This window comes from Meleagris gallopavo, chromosome 29 (genome assembly GCF_905368555.1).
Source record: "Meleagris gallopavo chromosome 29, MGAL_WU_HG_1.1, whole genome shotgun sequence".
NCBI lineage: Eukaryota > Metazoa > Chordata > Aves > Galliformes > Phasianidae > Meleagris > Meleagris gallopavo.
Genome location: NC_139432.1, coordinates 4,717,127 through 4,736,694, shown reverse-complemented (window position 1 = coordinate 4,736,694; position 19,568 = coordinate 4,717,127). Strand labels below are relative to the sequence as shown.

General features: G+C 48.5%; 2 protein-coding genes across 2 annotated transcripts; both read left to right on the top strand.

Annotated features, from left to right (window-relative positions):
• Positions 1-2,415: 2,415 nt before the first annotated feature.
• Positions 2,416-6,848, top strand: LOC100542876 (keratin, type I cytoskeletal 19-like). Its single transcript, XM_010724696.3, has 8 exons — positions 2,416-3,024; positions 3,623-3,705; positions 4,148-4,304; positions 4,657-4,818; positions 4,922-5,047; positions 5,252-5,478; positions 5,704-6,002; positions 6,560-6,848. The coding sequence occupies exons 1-8, from the start codon at positions 2,416-2,418 to the stop codon at positions 6,697-6,699; spliced, it is 1,803 nt and encodes a 600-aa protein (XP_010722998.2). The 3' UTR covers positions 6,700-6,848.
• Positions 6,849-8,042: 1,194 nt separating this feature from the next.
• On the top strand, positions 8,043-17,863 carry LOC104909301 (keratin, type I cytoskeletal 17-like). Its single transcript, XM_010724697.3, has 9 exons — positions 8,043-8,280; positions 12,617-13,700; positions 14,417-14,499; positions 14,934-15,090; positions 15,289-15,450; positions 15,778-15,903; positions 16,132-16,358; positions 16,817-17,121; positions 17,528-17,863. Exons 2-9 carry the CDS (start codon positions 12,993-12,995, stop codon positions 17,551-17,553), a joined length of 1,794 nt encoding a protein of 597 aa, XP_010722999.1. The 5' UTR covers positions 8,043-8,280; positions 12,617-12,992; the 3' UTR covers positions 17,554-17,863.
• The last annotated feature ends 1,705 nt before the right edge of the window (positions 17,864-19,568 follow it).

Below are 19,568 nucleotides of genomic sequence, written 5' to 3'. Positions count from 1 at the left end.
GTTTTTCTCCACCAGAACATTGAGCAAAAGGACCTTTTCCGACAGACCTGACCGCAGGACGGAGGAGCCGCGCCAGGCGCAGCTGCAGGCACAGCTGCACTCATTGCTTTCCACTGCCGGCCCCCCTCACTCCCTGCAGCCCAGCAGCCCGTCCCTCCTGCCATGTGCACCCCAGGGGACACAGACCCCGTTCTCACAGCCTTTGCTGTCACCAGACACGGCTGTGACCCTGCAGGCTCACTGATGGACTGAACTCATGCCCAGGCTGCGTGAGCTTAAATAACCACCCACTGCTGGGCAGCAGCTCAGGTTTGTCACAGGAAAGGGAAGGAACACGCTGCAAACAGCCGTGGTGCCGCCCGCCCTCAGAGCATCTCCTGCCCTCCATCCCCTTCTGTTCTGGCAGCCCATGCACTGCAGGACAGTGGGTTCTTTTGCTGCCATGAAACCTTCAGCTGAGGGTATGCTGTGACCGTGTGTTCTCTCCATTAGCTACACTTAGTGACCAAAAAAAAAGCTCAGTTTCACAAGTGCCATGTTTTAACCTCACCTTGCACTGCCATTCACACCTCGTTCCCCAGGCTGCGAGGGGTGGAGGCAGCACAGCTTCCCTTTCCAGAGGTGTCTCAAGCAGAAGAGACCCCAGCGGAGTTGTTTGGTGCTGTACCCGGCACAGCGGAGGCTCTGCCTGAATGCCTGCAGCAGGAGGGCTGGGGACACCGAGAGTGGGAGACCTTCACAGGTGGCAGAAGGTGACTCCTGACAGCTCCATGACGGTGTCACGGGCCAAAGGAGCCGAGAGTGCAGGAGCACTTCAACAGAAAAGGACTTCTTACCAGAACAAGCTAAAATTACTGTGATTTAGACTCCCCCAAGCTTTGCAGTGAGGGCTGGGAGGGCCTGGCTTCCCAGCATGGCTCAGAAACGAAGTCCGGCAGAGGATGAAACTCCAGGTGTGTCCCCGTGTGTGGGTGAGGGTGTGCTGGGAGGGGTGTTTATAAAGGATGTTTCCACAAACACCTGCTATGAGCCACAACAACTGCATCTCCATTAGCAACAATCAACATCCTGAAGGCTTAGCGAGGAAAAAATAACAGCAGATCAATACTTACAATAATACAATAATAATACAATAATTGGGTGTCACATAAGCGGCTCAGCACAGCTCAGGGCAGCAGTGGGGATGGCAACATGGGCTGCTGCAGTGCGGGGGGCTCATCTCTGCTTCCCACATCTGGAAAAGTCACAGCCACATCAGAATAAGAAGATGCAATGTTCCTGGCCACTGTTCCTATTGCAGTCATGCTATGTCCAACAGAAAACAAAACCGAAGGGAAATGCTGTCCTGATGTACATCTGATGGAATCAATCTCCCAAACTGCAATTTCAGTGAATTCTGGAACACAGCCACACAGCCCTAACACAGCTCACACAATGCACCTCCTTCAACAAAGTGCTTATCTTTTCCTGAAGAGATCTCAAGAAATGCAGAGTTCCTTCAATGTCTTTAGATTTGTTTTGCGGTGCACCCAGCGTCCTCTGTAAGGAACTGTGGGAAGATGGAATAACTTTCTAACATATTACATGTTTTATTACATCCTTTAATATTCAGTATTATCTTTGGAGCAGCAGCCCACGCTGCCCTCACAGCCCTTCCACGTCAGTTCTGATGCTTTTGATACTGCAGTGGCTATTAATGAAACATAACTGCAGCTACACACTCAGAACAATGGTGGATGGATGGTGTGTGCCAAAGCCCACTTCGTTTGCAGGATAAAAGATTAAGTCCTGGGGTTCAGCTCTGCAGCAATCGTGGCTCTTTGTGGTGGTTCTACAAAGCACACCCTCTGATACGTCTTCAAAAGGCATCAAGCAGTAAAAGCCTGAAATGAAGGAGCATGCAGCATCGGGCAGCAGAACGCAGTAAGAGAGCCCTGCATGTAAAGAACAGCTGGAATTCCCTGACACACATCCAAAGGGGGAAGGAGTGTGAGGAGGGATGGCACTGAAGGACACAGAGCACTCAGTGCTGTCACACTGCGATGGTTTGTTGTGCTGGGAGGTGTGCGGGGTGAGGTGAGTGGGATGAGTTTAATTCAGATGAGTGTCAGTGGACTAGATACTGAAAATAGCTGCTTAACTCAGAGCCACCCAGCAGAAATTACACGCTTTGTGCTAATAAACAAACGGTCACAAACACGGAGTGTGGGCTCAGCTTCCTGAACTGCCAGATATCTCCCTTTGGCAAATTACTCTTGGCACCGGGACCACGGCTTGCCACTGCCCATGGAAAGAAGGTGCTCCCTTCAGAGGTGACACCCACGGCCCCACTATAAATGCAGCCCAGGCAGGGCAGGGGCCGGAGCTATGATCCCAAGCGGCTCTAACACTCACTGAGCCCCGACTGCCGACACCATGAGCTGCTCCCAGAGATCTTCCAGCTGCCTGCGAGGGGGCAGCGGGGGCAGCCAGCACGGCTCCGCATCAGCACACAGATACACCGCATCCAGGGCGGGCGGGCGGCACGCTGGGGGCAGCTGCAGCGGGGGCAGCTCCAGGAGCAGCTGCGGGGCGGCGAGCTTTGGGCGGATGAGGCGCAGCAGCTACGGAGGGGGAACGAGCGGCGGAATGGGGGGCAGCTCCTACGCAGGGGGATGGAGTGCGGGCACCTACGGAGGGACGATGCGCTGCGGCGGCATGGGAGGCGGCTTTGGGGCAGGAGGGAGCGGGTTTGGCGCTGGGTACGGAGGGAGCTTTGGCTCAGGCGATGCTGGGTTCAGCGTTGGCAGCTTTGGTGGCGGTGGCTTTGGTGGAGAGAACCTGGGAATTCTGTCCAACGATGAAAAGCTGACCATGCAGAACCTTAATGACCGCTTGGCTTCATACCTGGACAAGGTCAGAAGTCTGGAAAAAGAAAATGCTCGGCTCGAACAATTGATCAGGGAGTGGTACCAGAAGCAAGGTCCTGCAGGAAGAAAGGACTACAGCCACTACTACTCCACAATTGAAGACCTTCAAAATCAGGTAGGATGTTCTCTGTCACAGACGCTTACACATCAGGTAGACCTCCTGCATCAGAGGCAGCCAGCACGGATACTTCTGTGCTCACCAAGTGCTGCTCTGAAGACACCTCGTGTGCCTCAACTCCACCTTCCACGCACACATCTGACTATCAACCATGAGAACAGAAGCAATGCACCCTCTGCAGTGCACCCCCCAGCACTCAGCTGGCAGTGAGTTCAGACCCTCAGAGTGCCTGCAGTGGGTTTCAGAGCGTAGGAGAAGTGTCAGTGCTGACCCTCCATGCTGGGCAGTGTCCGACGTTTGGTTCATCCCTTGGCCCATGGGCTCACAGAGAGCCACAGGACAGCCCCAGGCTTCCTGCAGGGCTCCTCCCTCCCTGCTTGCATTCCCCAAATGTGTTTTTTGCAGTTCTGATGCTATTTTCATAGTGGCATCTCTTTGCACTGTAGATGGCCTTCTCAGGCCTCTCCGTGTAGGAGCTGCTGTTCCACTCATGCACCTACAGTACCGTGGGAAGATCACATTCCAGTGTGTCTCTCCTATAAGTCTGAGAGGTTCACAGTGAAAGCTGTCCTCAGCCCATCATCTTCCCTTCTAGATTCTGACCGCGACTGTGGAGACCAACAAAGTGCTTTTGGACCTGGATAACACAAGGATGACTGCAGAAGACTTCAGGACAAAGTAAGTACATATCTCCCATTTCCAGGCACTCACTTCCTTTCTCCTGCTTTCCTCAACCAACTCTCAGAAGTAACAGTCCACAAAGCCGAGAGCTACTTCTGGTTCCACGACACCACAATTAAAACAACCTGTAAGACTTGAAGTTCTTGATTATTTCTGTAACAATGCAGAAATACTCCCTATGGCTGTGAGAACAAAGATCATTCTTTTAGAGAAAGCTTAAAAACTCTTTTATTTTTAAGGAGAAACAAACTGTGGTTCTCTCACTGAAACTCAAATGAAACGCAGATGAACCACACTCAAAGTTTACAGTAAGAGGAGAAGATGACAAAGACTACAAAATACGTCTTCACATTAAAGTTTAATTTTTGTAAATAAAGTTAGAAGGAGAAGGACCACGAGCCCAGGATCAGGGCTGACCTGTCTGCATTGCCCTTTGTAGGTATGAGACCGAATACGGACTGAGGCAGAACGTGGAGGCCGACATCAACACCCTGCGGCCCCTGCTGGACAGCCTGACCCTGACCAGGTCTGACCTAGAAATGCAGGCTGAGTCTCTAAAAGAAGAGTTGGTTGGCCTCAAGAAGGACCATGAGGAGGTAAGAGCCAGCTCCTTGAGATGCAGACTGTGGAGGCAAGTGAGAACGCTTCCAACACTGGGAATGTGGGCAGGTTTCCCCAGTGACACCTTCCCTGCCCTCCTAACACAGCTGAGCTCCAGGCCCAGACTTTGCCAGGTCTCTCTCAGCACAGGGCCTCCCACCAAGCAACATCAGGGAAGTCAAAGCCAAGCAACTGCATTAAAATACCCAGAACACAGAAATATCTACGTTTTTGAAAGGATCTAGAATAGTTGATGATTCCAGAGGAAGCTGACTGGCTCCAAAACTCTTTCAGAAAGTAATTTCACCATTTTTGTTTGTGTGCCTTGGGTCTGGGTTTTCTCTGCAGGACATGAAATCACTGCAAGCACAATCCAGCGGTGACGTGAATGTGGAGGTCAATGCTGCTCCAGGAGAGGATCTGCTGAAAAAACTGAATGATATGAGACAAGAATATGAACAAATTATCCAGAAAAACCGTGAAGAGGTTGAAAGTTGGTATGAGAGCAAGGTAAATGACCAAGCATTGAATGCCTCAGCTCCTCATGCAGTTGGATGCTTCCATGATAATTGTGGTGGCCAAAAAACTCCAACAATATACATTCATTTTTCAGATGGAGGAGGTGAGCCAACAAGTCCACTCAAGTGGTCAGGAACTGGAATCAAGCAACCAACAGATCTCTGTGCTGAGACGTGACTATCAGAGCCTGGAAATTGAGCTGCAGTCTGAGCTCAGCAGGGTAAGTAGAGATTGCTTCTAAGCCTGAGACGTGAGTTGCTGCAATGGCAGGAGAAACAGCTCTCTGCAGCTAAAGCTAGCACTCCATGTAGATAATAGGATGTTTGGCACATGGACATTGTGAAAGATTTTTCTCCTTTGGGGAACAAGAATGGGCTAATCTTGCCACGTTCCCTTAAAAAACTACTTTCCATTCTATTCTCAGGTAGGGGCTTTGCAGTCCAACCTGGAGGACACAGAACGCCGCTACAACATGCAGCTGCAGCAGATCCAGGGCATGATTGGCCCCTTGGAGGAGGAGCTGGCCAGCATCCGCTGCGAGATGGAGAGCCAGAACCAGGAGTACAAGGTGCTGCTGGGCATCAAGACCCGCCTGGAGCAGGAGATCGCTCAGTACCGGTCACTGCTTGAGGAAGGACAGCATGGTATTAGGTATGCACATGTGGAGTAACTAATATGCAGAGCAGTTAATTTGTTCCCAATTAGGATAGTTTAGAAACAATTCCCTAGAACTAGAACACGTTTCACACAGCAGTACTTCCCCAGCCATACAAGGAGCTCAGAGGAAGACAGTCGGAGAGTGGCCCCGATGAAGTTGGTAGGATGTCACACATCAGTCATGTTGCTATGAATCTCACAGCCCTGTCCTCCTCACAGCACCTCGCAGGGAGGAGCTGGTGGTGGATCTTCTGGAGGACACGGACACGGAGGAACGAGTGGGTCTTCTGCACGAGGTGGAAGTGGAGGAGGAAGCAGCTGGTGCTCAGGTGGAGGAAGCAGCGGAGGATCTGGTGGAAAAACTTCCGGAGGTGGAGGAGGAGGCAGCAGCAGAGGAGGCGGCTGTGGAAAAGCTTCAGGTGGAGGAGGGGGCAGTGGTGGGGGAGAAGGGGGCAAAGGCTGCCTCTCCCGCTCATCATCCTCCCACTCCCAGTCTGGCAGCTCTTGTGAAAGCCCAGGTAAGAACTGGAAGAAAGGAATACAAGCTATGTCCTTTCATTAACTCTTCTCTCTGAACAGTAGCAAAGGACATGATGACATCCTTCCTTATTTGGAAATCTGGAGATTTTTTTATGGGTTTTTTTTTTTTCAAATTCATGTTTTAAGTCCATTTATTTCTTATACAATCACATATCAAAATGGTTTCATTTTCACAAGCGGCTCAAATTTAAATGATGATATGAAAGTTTAATCAGAAAAGGTGTAGAAGTAGAAAATAAAGGAGGAAAAGGGAAAATAGTGCCCGGTTGAAAGCAAGGAGCCAGAGAAGTCAGAAGTATCCTGAAGCCAAACATTAGAAACTTAATTGCTATTAAGAGAGAATCACAGAATCACAGAATCACAGAATTGAAACAAGATTAAGAGAAACAAGATTAAAGCCGAGTGGAATAGTTGGAACACTCACAACATTTAAAATATTAATGAAGAGTGTTAGCTGCAAAAGTCCTAAAGCAGCAAAAGATGGAGAGTGACCAGACGGTCTTCTCTGTGTCTGACTTCATGGCTGTGGTTCCAGGAGGTGCTGAAAACTCGAAGCTCTGCCTGGAAGGGAATAAAACATTGGAGAGAGGAGCAACAATGGAGGAAGTGTCCGAAGCCATAAAAACTTTGAGATCACGTAAGGCTTCAGGACCTGACAGCATCTCAGATGCCTAAAAATCTGAAAATGAACAGAAGGTTAGCATTTCTAGAAAGCTTCGATCAGACATTCCACTTGACCTGCAGCAGTCCTCCATGTGATAATGTTTGGCAGGCAAGAGCAGGCTGACTGAGGCGGCATCTCTTCAAAGAAATTCTTGCTTCCCTTCATCTTTCCCCAGGGAGTTTCAGGAGGTCTCAGCACTGATGGCTGCAGCTCCCGGGGGCTCTGGCCACGGCGCGATGAGAGGAGCATCCCTGTTCCATCCCAGCTGCTCTGCCCAGCTGCCTCTCCACCTGAATTTCTGTGCTGAATCACTGTTACCGGTGTTAATCTCTACCGTGATTGGTATTTCTCTGGGAAAAAGATTACTCTAATTAATAAATCTTTACTTCTCTCTGATGCAACCAGATAGCTGTATCTGGCAGCAGTCTCCTTTAGCACTCATTTTTGCATGAATTGGTCACAAATGTCACACCCTGCCTGTGGAATGCACAATAACAACTCAATTAGATTACTCAAAAGACCCCAGAGCTCTCAGCAGCACGTTCACCATTTAAGAGAACTGCCAAAGCCTCCCAGCTGTGCCGTGATGCTCACAGTGTGAGAACAGCCACCAGCACTGCCATGGCACAGAGTGGTGGGTGGCTGTCCCCTATGGGCTCTGGAGGAGCCCTGCTGGAGATGAGAGCGACCCAAACTGCACCCATGGCGTTGCACAAAAGAAGGAATTGAGGCTACTTGTACTGATCACAGCCATGCAGCTGTGCAATATTTGGCCTCATCGATGTGTTTCCTCTTCAGGGCATCTCCAGTGCTTGAGGATGAACAGACACAAACTTTGCAGAGAAGACAGACAAACTGTCCATGCCAACAATCTTTTACAAAACCCAGAGGTAGGCTGTAAGTACAGGAAACCCAAGAGAAATGATTCCCAGGTGGTTGTTACACAGAGCACACAGCAGGGGCACTGCTGGTAGCAGTGGGGGCACAAGCAAAACTTTCCTCCTTGCTTTAATTACAGACCCAGACCCACCTCCTATGTCCTGGGTGGGCCCCAATGGGAGGGGGCTCCTCAGCCTGCACCCAATGCTGTGCCCCACACAGCGCTTCTCCTTTCTGCTGAGGGTAATGAAAATGTGGGGACTGTGCAGAACTTCCCTGTGCTCAATTAGTGAAACAAACCGTACACAGGATTTAATTGAATATAACTCAGAGGACTCTCAACACGTTCTTTACCCCTTGCATTTCTCGACTCAACACAAACCAAAGGGAGCAGATAGGTTTATCACTGGCATCGGATTTCCCTCCCAGTTTTGCCCAAGACGGGGCTGTGACGAGCTCTGCTTTCTCACTCCGAGGGCGGCATCGGCCCCTGGAGAAGGTTGAGAAACGCTGATCCAGTGGGAGACCGTGGGAACGGGACTGGTAGAGCCCGAGCTGTAGGCACATACGTGTGGGTGATTCATGGCACTGCCCTGCGCCGGGCGCTCAGCCAACGGGATCCGGCTTTAAGAAAATAAAATTCCTCTGACCACAGTCTGTGCGGGACCCGAGGAGCTGGCGAACCTTCGTAAAGAACTGCCTGACATGAGCAGGTATTGATATCCCCGACCTTGTGTGCTAAAGAGGCAGAGCTGATTCTCGTCTTCCCTGCTGCAAAATCACCCGCGTCCCTTTAATCATCGCAGCACCACATGCCTGCACTGCCTGCTCACCCGGCCGTCCCTGTTTGCTGCACTCACTCTGCACTTCTTGCGGGCCATGACGACTCTCTGGCACGTCTGCTCGGGGCAATAAGCTGACAGGGCACAGCAAAGCGTGCTGCTCTGCCGCGGCACCGCTCCTCCATCCTGGACTTCCATAAGCCCAGTGTCCTCCTACTGCCCTCAGTGCCTCCCGTCACCACGAGGCACACAGAGGGGTCACACTGAGACGTGTCCCCAGCAGAACAGACAGCGCAGGAGTGCCTGCAATGCAGCATGGTGTGCTGCTGATATATGTGCTGACGTGGATGTGTTAGAACCACGCTCACAAATAAGGAGACATTTCTGAGTAATTAGGATAAACAGTACCACACTGCTACTGCTTTTACTGCTCAGTGCTGTCTATTCTCTTTTCCTCCTAAAATTTCCTTTCCCAAACTTGCTTCCTTACCTTAAATTTGTACCTTTCTTAAACAGAGGCTGTTATAATGCTGTTATATCGCACACGGTGAGCCTGCATCCATCATGCAGATCCACTTCAAAATGTATTATTTGCTACACCTTATAGTATGTGACAAAATAAATAGAAGCCATAAATGAACTTCAGAAAACCCTGACTTAATCATGGCATTAGCGCTCACAGCAGACAGAAAGGAGACTGCACTGGGATGAATTGATACCACAATGTGGAAGAAAGTGCCAGCTTAACAATTCTTTCACTTTTCCTTTTTTTTTTTTTCCTAATACAAAATCTGCATTTATACCACTGGTGTATGTTTATGAGAGCAGCCTTGTAGCAACACCAACAGAACAACAGTGACAAATGTGTGTGTGGAGGAATGGGAGCCACAGAACCGAAACCATTGGAAAAGACCTGGAAAAAAATGGAATTGTCACAGCTTGGGGTGCTCAGAGCAGACCTGAGCGGGACTGACAGGAGGGAGCTCAGCCCTGTAGGTTTTATTTGCACACACTTTGTTAGGCATTAATCTGCATAATAAGCTTTAATTTTATGAGCACAAAATGTTGCAATTTGGATACTTATCTGGTGCTGCTATTAGTGCTCTGAGAAGAAAATTGCAGTGCGTGTTGGAACAGGACCTTCAGAGCAACCTTTGGCAAAAATAAACGTGCACACGCACTGCTGTGTGTTTGCTCCAGAGCTCCCAGAGCAATTCTTGTGCCCGTTTGAACGCACAGATGGAATTTCCAATTTTCAGTATTGCCTACAGACGTGTTCTGCTTCTCTCCCTTTTGTTTAGCACCAGCACTGTGCTGTCAGCACAAAGCTACCCGTGCTCAGAACTGGTGCACCAAGGGACGGCAGGGATGAGTGGGGCCCATCTCGATGGGAGCCGGCGGTGGGGGAAACGTCCTGCAGCCCATGGGAGCACCCACAGGCATCAGCCGTGAGGGCTGCATCCCAGGACCTGGCCCTGACCCTCTGCAAGGCACAGGAGCAGAGCAGGAGCCCACAGCTCAGGCTCAGGGCACAGTGTGACCTCCAGCCGTCCTGTGCCGGGTCCATCTACATTCCTTCAGAAATCACTGTGATTTCAGAGAAATATCTTGAGATGAAGTGGGAATCAGGAGAGAGCACTGAATCCCAAATGAATACAGATCTCTTCTTGCAAAAATTTCTGCTAAGAGTGATAGAGAGAGATTATTAAATAGATCAAGAAAATAAGCTCCAGCACTTGCCTGAGGCATGGCATCAGCATGGCACTGTGTGTAGGGGAGATGTGTAAGTTTTCTGGCATGGAGACCCACAGAGAGCTCACATCCTCTCCAGGTGAAGCCAGCAGCTGCAGCACACAGCAGCCACCACTTTGCTCACCCTGCAGCAGCTCCATCCTCGCTCTGAAGGGACGCAGCCGCTTCTCCGATACGGATCAGGGAGGTTTGATCGAAAGGAAGACAAAGCTGAGTGTCAGGAATGTCGGCTGTACCTGAAACGTGACGTGCTGAGCACAGCACAGCGCTGTCAAAACACTCAGGGCTCTGCAGGCTGAGCAATGCTGGCAGCCGTGGCCATAAATGTCTTTATTCTGGGCCGATTTGGAAACAGTGGTGTTACAGAGCACAGCACATGCTGCAGCAACACATCTGCAACTTCAGTGTCGGAGACTGAAGAGACAAACTGCATCTCTTGTGAGCACAGTGGCTGTGACAGAAACAAAGCATCCCGGGGGATGTTACAGCTCTAAACAATACAGCAAGGCCCGAGAGCCAGCAGATTTCCATAAACACTGACATGAAACTGGCAGCAAGAAGGAAATACAAACGACACAATAAGGAACATCCTATCAGCATATGACTTAAAAGCTAGCAAAGATCTGAAGGCAAAACCTTCTGTTGGTGCTCCTCCTGTGTACACGTGTAGCAGTAAGAGCACAGAACGAAAAGGAAAGGCTGAGGCCATCTGAAGCCCTCCAGCTCCGTGCCACGGCTCCTTTCTCTCATTGCTTTTCTGGTATTTTCCAAGCATGCCATGAGATGTGCTCTCACCAGGAAAACCTTCAGGTATTGACAAGTCCCTAAGTGAACAAGTACATAGAGAAAAAGGAGACATACAAAAAAAAGGAGTACATAGAGAAAAAGGAGAAAACAACGTAGGTACTCGGGAAGTACATAAGCAGATTAAGAGACTCTTTGGGCAAATGTTGCTCCTCTTGTTGCAGTGACTTTGGAACATTTCTTGCCCTTTATCACTAACAAACCGACCGAGTGCTCTGGCCTGTCTGTGAAACACCAGTAAGGACAGCAGCAGTGATGGAATGCTGACCATGGTGGGATCTGTGAGGAAGGGCCCCACTCACCACCCCGTCCCGACCCACAACAGAGCAACACGAAAACCAAATGCTTTTGTTTTGTAAAGGACGCCTTTCAACACCAGCAGGAGAACACAAATCCCAGAAACTGTGTTTGGTGACACTGCCGTCCCCAGCTGCACATCCCACAGATACGATCACATCATCAAGGCAACTGAAAGCTTTCATCATCTGTCAGCTATTGAGAGTATAAAATAGCAAGATAAGATCAGGGAGCTTTTGAAAGAGATTGCACAAGCAGCAATAAAGCAACATCGACTAAAGCACAGTCCAAAGCACAGCAAAATGCATCCAGGCAGAAAATATTAAATAATGTTTAATTTAATGTGGAAAAAAAAAAGGCCTGGAGAAGCAGCAGTAGAGTTTGTGGAAGAATTATGCACATGGATACAGACAGCAGTGTGGAAAGCAGCAATGTGTGATCCATCTGCAGGGCCCCTCGGGTGCTGCCAGCTGCGCTCTGTGCCTGCATGGAGGAGCTGCACTGCAAAGCAGAATGCACAGCCATCACAGAAGGGTGTATGTGAGAGCAGACAGCTGATGCTGAGGAACAGATTTGTGTTTGAACCAAAATATTTAGGTTCCACCCAGGGCAAAGATGAACCACTCTAACACAAGTAGAACTTCTGTAGGTGACGATGCTCAGAACCAAAACTCAGACAGCACTGCGTGCCACGACGCTGAAAGCCTTTCAGCTTTGCTCTCACAATAATATTTTAGAGCTGACTGATCTCTGCACTGTAAGTGGCACGCAGTCCACACAACTGCTCTGCTGTCTATAAGGTAAGGCACAATAGAGACAATGAGCTGTTCTACCTCAAACCTCATGGCTCTTCCCACACAGTGGTTAGCAGGTCATTGCCTGGCTTAATAAAGCTTCTAATTGAGCTGCAATTTACTTTGACTTTATAGAGCGATTAAAGCATCCTTAATCTTCATGTGATTTTAGATCAACATCTCTCTGGTGAAAAACAGCTTTTTTCCTTTGAGTTCTAGGACAGCTGTCCTGTGAGCTGAGCTAACATTTCCCACAAAGGAAGGGTTTTGACTTTTAAAAACGCATGGCAGTGCACTGCTTGAAAGAGTGGCTCATACATAAAGATGTTTCCTGACTGCTGGCAGGGGTGCACCAGTTGGACAATCTCAGTAGTCAAGTCTTATTACAAAAACTCTTACATTACCACGAATAATAATAATAACAATAATAATAATAATAATAAAGCAGTGTAAGAGTTCTTAAATGCACAAAGTAGGAAAGAGCAGAAGAGAACAACAGCCTCCGATAACAGCAGCTACAAAAACCTGAGCAAGGAACGTAAATGAATAAAAAAATCAATAATTGTACAGCCTTAACATGAGAGATTTGGGCATCATCTTCTTTCTTTCTCCCTGTACAGAACCATCACTCCCACGTGAGCACAACAGGACCCTGCTGAGGTGGTTTTTGCACTGTGAAGCCACAGGTACCAGAAAAGCTAAATGCAAAGAATGCCACCCAAAGAAAGCACAGCGTTTGGTCTTGAACAATCGCCATAAACTCGGCAATGGGACAGATTGCCTGAGATATCGGCAGAAAAATATTGTTCAGCAAATTATTCTTGGCACAAACAACAAGGCCAGTAAATGCCCTGGGAGAAGGGAACTCCCTGATGGTGACACCCACTGTCAAAAGTATAAATAGAGAGTGCTGGGGATGAAAATTTACAGTCCTGAATCTTATCAGGCTGTGCACCTAAACTCGGGATTGTGGTTAGACTCCTGCCTGCTGCCAGTATGAGCTGTGGCACCAAATCCTCCTCCAGCACCACCAGGATCAGCAGCGGCGGTGGCGGATGCGGCAGTGGTAGCGGCGGCGGAGGGGGCAGCAGCTGCGGCATCCGCAAGTCTGGGGGATACTCCTCAGTGTCCACCAGAAAATACACCTCCTCTGGAGGGAGCGGAGGCTTTTCTGGGAGAAGCTTTGGTGGAGGAGGCTCCAAGAGCAGCTATGGAGGGGGGTTCAGCAGCGGCAGCTGCGGAAGGATTGGCCGCAGTAGCTATGGTGGGAGAGTGAGCGGCGGCAGCTACGGAGGAGGAATGGGTGGAAGTATGGGAGGAGGATATGGATCGTGTGGAGGTGGCTTTGGGGGCATGGGAGGTGGTTATGGAGGAGGCAGCTTTGGTGGTGGTTCCGGTGGATACAGCGGGGGTGGATTCAGTGGCTTTGGGAGCAGCGGTGGCTTTGGTGGGGGCAGCTATGGTGGAGGCAGTTTTGGCGGAGTGGGATTTGGTGAAGATTCCGGACTGCTCTCCACAAATGAAAAGCTGACCATGCAGAACCTTAATGACCGCCTGGCCTCCTACATGGATAAAGTACGAGGCTTGGAGGAAGAAAACGCTCACCTTGAACGTCTGATCAGGGAGTGGTACCAAAAGCAAGGTCCCACTGGTTCCAAGGACTACAGCCAATATTACCGAACAATTGAAGAACTGCAGAACCAGGTATGGTGTAATTTGGCAAACTTTGGGCAGAGTCTCATTAGAATGGCCTCACACTTGCTACAGCACATTTTTCCTATTTGGGGTAATATATTCCTTTCTTTACTTGAGGCAGAATGCAGACAGCTGTGATGACAAAGCCTGACTCCCAGCTTTGGTTCGCTCTGGTTGATCTGTGTGCTCTGACACAGCAGCACCATTTGGTGCCCAGGGCTCCCTTCAATGCTGTGCTTTGTTTGCTTCTCTCTCTCCTGAACAGGAGACAGAATCATTGTTTGCTTCTGTTGTGCTTCCAGTGGCCATCTAAATGGAATCTGTGAACGTACAGGATGAGTTAATATGGGCCACAGCCTTCAGTCCCATTCCAGCTCTCAGCTGTTCCAGAGTCTCCTACTTTAATACTGATGCCAAATGCAAGGCTAATATTTCCACTGTTTTGGAAGTATGGAGAGTTTATTTTGTTATTCTTTCCAACAAAGAATAGCACTTCTGATGGATACCTATAAACTAAAATTGGCAGCTGAGGCACCAATCAGTGCCAGAAAGGCGCTCTTTTAGCTGGAAACAATAAACTCTCTCTCTGTGCAGCCTCTGTAGACTGGGCAAGCTTGTCTCAGAGATACTCTGGAATGTATTAATGCACAGGGATTTCTTCCCTCTGTTTGTGTGTCAGACTGAAAAGACAGCTGGCTGACCAGCATCTGCCCTCTCCCTTGCAGATTGTTGGTGCAAATGTGGACCTGAACAGGATGCTTCTTGACATTGACAACACCAGGATGACTGTGGATGACTTCAGACTGAAGTGAGTCTTTTCCTCCTTGTCTCATGTTGTCTTTGGTCCCTTTCTTACCACAAGTTTGTATTGCCAGTCTTTGGAGATACTGCAGCCTCTTGGCTCCAGCAGCAGAAAAGGCTGTTGTTGGGAAGAGCACTGTGAGCAGGAATTGGTGTTTTTCATTAGAATTTTGCTTCAGACAAGTTGTTGATGAGTGTTGTTTATCGGACTACATTCTGTTTCTCCATATTTGCTTTATAGGTTTATAAACATTATCAGAGAAATCCTATAGAGTAATTTCACTGAAATAAAACAATCCTACTGGAGAGGGAAAGAGAATCAGGTCCTTCCTTTTAAGAACAAACTGATGGGACCGCTGACCAAAGGTGTACTGATGGGAAATGTGCATAATAAAGAGAACTCTGGCAGCAGTTCTACTTTTTTTCTTGTCTGTGATTTAGGTATGAGACTGAGTATACTCTCCACCAGAGTGTGGCAAGTGATATTAATGGATTACGTCCACTTTTGGATCAACTGACTCTGTCCAGATCGGACTTGGAGACACAGTTTGAATCCCTGAAAGAGGAACTGATCTACCTTAAGAAGAACCATGAAGAGGTAAGTTTCTCTACACTTTAAAATAATAACTAACGAAAAATTATCACTCCAAGAATCTCCTGTGCATTTCTTCTGCTGGCAGCAATGAGACTTGGCTGCTGGGAGGATCTGTGTCCCTTTCTTTTCCTGTTTTTAAAGCTACAACATTTATTCTCACCTTCAACCTTTCCAAGTTTTGTTTTCTTTTCTTTCTCATAGGAAATGAAAGGACTGCAAACACAATCTGGTGGTGATGTCAATGTTGAGGTCAATGCTACTCCTGGCACTAATTTGATGGAAAAATTAAATGAAATGCGTTCTGAATATGAGCGGCTTATTGAGAACAACCGAAGGGAGGTGGAAAGCTGGTATGAAACCAAGGTAAAGCATGAGATTCTTTCGGTCAGTAAATCTTTCACAAAGATTCTATTTGCACACAGTAGGGCACAGGCAACTTATCAGGTATTATACAAGGGACTGCTAAGTGATTTTGAGTATGGGAAGAAGTGGAATCCCTGTGTTCCAAGAGCAAGGTGAATGAAACAGGGATTGGGTGTAGGTGAACAGAGTGGCATGGGGGAAATCTACAGTCAGCCTACATGACATCTTTATTTATACATATTCCTTGCTTCCTAAATGCTTTTATGATAACACCACAATGTTTTCTTACAATCAGAAAGACCTGAATTTTGTATGACAATTTTTTAGATGGAAGAAGTTAATCAGCAAGTCCATTCAAGCGGCCAGGAGATACAGTCCAGCAACCAACAGATCTCTGAGCTGAGACGTGAATACCAAAGCCTGGAAATTGAGCTGCAGTCGCAACTCAGCATGGTAAGTAAAGGTGGCTGCTTCTGCTTCCCCTGCAACACAGGCTGCAGGTGCCCTTAGAATGAAAGGAGGTTGGTTACAGCTAGCACGCGCCCTGCCAGTACAGAACGGGGTGCTGGACTGTGCCAAAAACAGCTTCTCTCTGTTTTGTGCAGATCTCCCATTTTCTCACCAACATGAGTTCAGTTTGCCACGTTCCCACAAACACTGTACTGTTTCTTCCACTTGCAGTTAGACTCTTTGCAGTCCAACCTGGAGGACACAGAACGCCGCTACAACATGCAGCTGCAGCAGATCCAGGGCATGATTGGCCCCTTGGAGGAGGAGCTGGCCAGCATCCGCTGCGAGATGGAGAGCCAGAACGAGGAGTACAAGATGCTGCTGGGCATCAAAACCCGCCTGGAGCAGGAGATCGCTCAGTACCGGTCACTGCTTGAGGAAGGACAGCAAGACCTTGTGTACGTACACTGGCAAAAGGACACAGCATTACGCAAAAGCCTAAATAGTCACAGAGACTGTAACAGTTTAGATTTGCAAAACAGGTTTTATACTAAAATGAGGATAATCGGCCTTTTTAACCAATCAGCTCCCAGGTTTGAGGTACAATACATTTCTTGGCAAGTCTATTCAGAATAGAAATTGTCTGAGAAAAATATCAGTACAGAAATTCTGAACTCCCAGCTTTGGGAGGGACAAGGGAACCCACGCATGCGGCCTCACTTTTATCCCAATGCCGGAAAAGGCCAGGAGTTCAGCAGATGGAAGTCACCCTAAAAAGGCCTGTATGGAGAAAAATTAAAGGTTTCAGTTGTCTTTTGATCTGTGTGAGGTTCCAAAAAGGATAAGTACAGACAGGAGAAGTGCAAACTTGTGAGCAGTCTGACTGACTTGTTGTTTGTGTTTTCTCTCTTCACAGAATCCCAGCAGGAGGAATAGGAGGAGGAATGGGAGGAGGCGGAATGGGAGGAGGAATGGGAGGCGGCAGAATAGGTGGTGGTGGTTTCAGTGGAGGAGGAAGAGGAGGAAGTGGTAGCATGGTTGGTGGAATGGGAGGAAGTGGAGGAGGAAGTGGAGGAATAGGAGGGGGAAGCGGAGGAAGCTGCATCATCGGAGGAGGAGGAAGCGGAGGAGGAGGAAGGACCTCAGGAGGTGTCAGCAGTTCCCACTCCTACTCTTCATCTTCCCAGTCTCAGTCATGCAGGGGCGGTGGTGAAAGCCAAGGTGAGAACTCTTTCATGAGCACAACTTCCCCAGTCCCATTCTTACTAACTGATCCACTGTGCCAACATCCTCTCCTGCGGGCAAGCAGTACCAAGGATAAAAAAGCACTTCTGGAAAGTGCTAGATCCACTTTTATGACAACGTCTTTCGTGTCTGTGTGCAAAGGACTGATTCTGGTTAAGATACAGTTTCAGTTTTGGCTCAGTTTTGAGGATAATATCACCGTGTCACGTAGTTAAAAACCTGGCTATGATTCTTTTCATACTGAGCTGAAGTTTTCCTTCGTGCTTTTGGGACAGCTTAAGGTCATCTATCACATAACCAAGCTTCTTTGGTGCCACATGTGGTGCCTCAACGATCAACTGCCAGTGCTGAAGAAGTTAATGCTTTCTTTATCTCCAAACAGGTTATGGAAGAAAATCCTTTGACTAAGAACTGAGGATTCTACAGTGCAAGACCTGTCAAAGAGAAATCGGCCCAACACCCCAGTATTCCTCAGGCTCCTGAGGAAGGAGATGCTCCTACCAGCTCCTCACTGCTGCTGCTCTGCCCAAAGGGTCTGTCAGAGCCGCTCTGACAGGCCAGCTGCTGTGCATGCCATGTGCTGCCTCTGCATATAATGCTTGGTGGACACAATCACTTGTACTTGAAATGCTTGCTTTAAAGATTCAACCAGTTTGTTATTTGGTTGTTCTGTATGAGAAAAACGTCTCTAATAAAACTTCATTTCTGTCTGATGCAACCAGAATCCCGTGTCTACGATTTCTTTTTCCATTCTGCAAATGTAAACACTTAAAAAGAAAACAGAAAGCCATGCCAACACTTGCCTCCAGGCAGAAAGGCTAACGATGCACTGCAACTGCTGGTAATGAAATTTGGAGTTAAGACTCTGTTTCTGAGCACCTGGGGCAGATTATAATCTTCTTGGAGCATCCTCTGCTGTGCCTTTGTTTTTCATGGAGCACTTGGTAGTGCAGCTGAGCTCTGAGACTCGGCAGCAGCTGTGTCAGTCAGAGCAGACTGCAGAATGGCAGCACAGCTGGTAAAAGTGGCCTCAAATGAGTGTCCTCCTGGGCCTGACAGGGAGACGTGAACCATCACAGAACCAGGACTGTGAAACAAAAGCAAAGTTTTACTTTGTGGGTCAGAAAATCTTACCTGGCACTCATCAGTTTAAACTGGAAATGCACAAATGTGGTCTGCTTTTGAACTGAAGGAAAAGAAGAGGAAGAGAGGGAATATAACTCACAGGGTCTTTAAGAAGATCCCTTCAAGTTTGTATCCACAGCAGTATTTGCCTTCTAGTTGCGCCAAATGAAGAACACATGAAAGTAACCAGTGTTTATTTTTAGTTATAGGGAGATCTGACTGTGAAGGACATTGCCACAAATCTTCCACCCACATCCAGCCGTTACCTGCAGACGCTGCTGGCCGCAGGCGCCAAGGCAGCCCCACAACCCACCCACCTGCAGCCCCCAGTGCCTGCAGGCTGTGCTGCAGGAGCTGCATCTGCACCTCCAGCTGAATGTGCTCCCTGTTTTTTCATATTCCTTATTTCAAAGCAATTGTAGCACAGCTTTCTCAGCAACTGAGACGGTTTTGATCATCAAAACAAAACCGGCTTGTTTTACTACAGCCCACCCCCAGGATAAAGCCCACTTCCAGAGACTAGGCTGGAAAAACGATTTCTCCTGCATCCTAACAAATCTGAGATCAAAGGAAATGAAGAATGCAGCGTTGGGCCCCCACAGCAGTTGTGCACATTTCAGGAATCTCAGGAATTTCTGCATCATGCTTCAGAGGAGAGAGCGCTGCTAAAACACGCAGATGGTAAGCCAGAGCTTTATTGCTTGTAATGAGAAGCAAGCACCAGAACTCCTCAGCACTGACTGAAAGACCCAGTCCATGGCACAGCCCCACCAGGCACTGCGAGCAGAAGCAGCTCAGGCCATGCAGTCCTCAGAGAAACTCACAGGGAGCGCAGGGGCAACGGCTCCAATCGCACGTGGCCTTGCAAGCTAAACTGTGGTGCAGGGCTGTGCTCAGGGAATGGCTTCCAATGGTGAACAGACACAGAAAATGGGCGTTTTGTGAAAGAGTAGCCAGCAGGACAGACCTATACAGCCCCACTGACTTCAGCAGAAAACAGGAGGGAAGTCGGCCTGCAGTGCTTACAGAAGAGCTGCACATTGGGTATGGGCAGGAGCTCCCCTGATAGGAGCAGTGAAGAAACAGAAGGTTCACAGCAATGATCTCTGCCATGAGACACAGTAACACAGTTTTTCAAAAGAATATTGTCCTCCAGTAAATGAAAACAGATTTTTAAATAGTCGATGTCAATTCCAAACCCGGTACTGAACGAAGAGCCCCCTGGGGGTGGCTGCAGGCAGGAGCCACTGTGTGCACCTGCAGAAGGAAGGCAGGAGCTGGAACGCCGAGTTTCACCA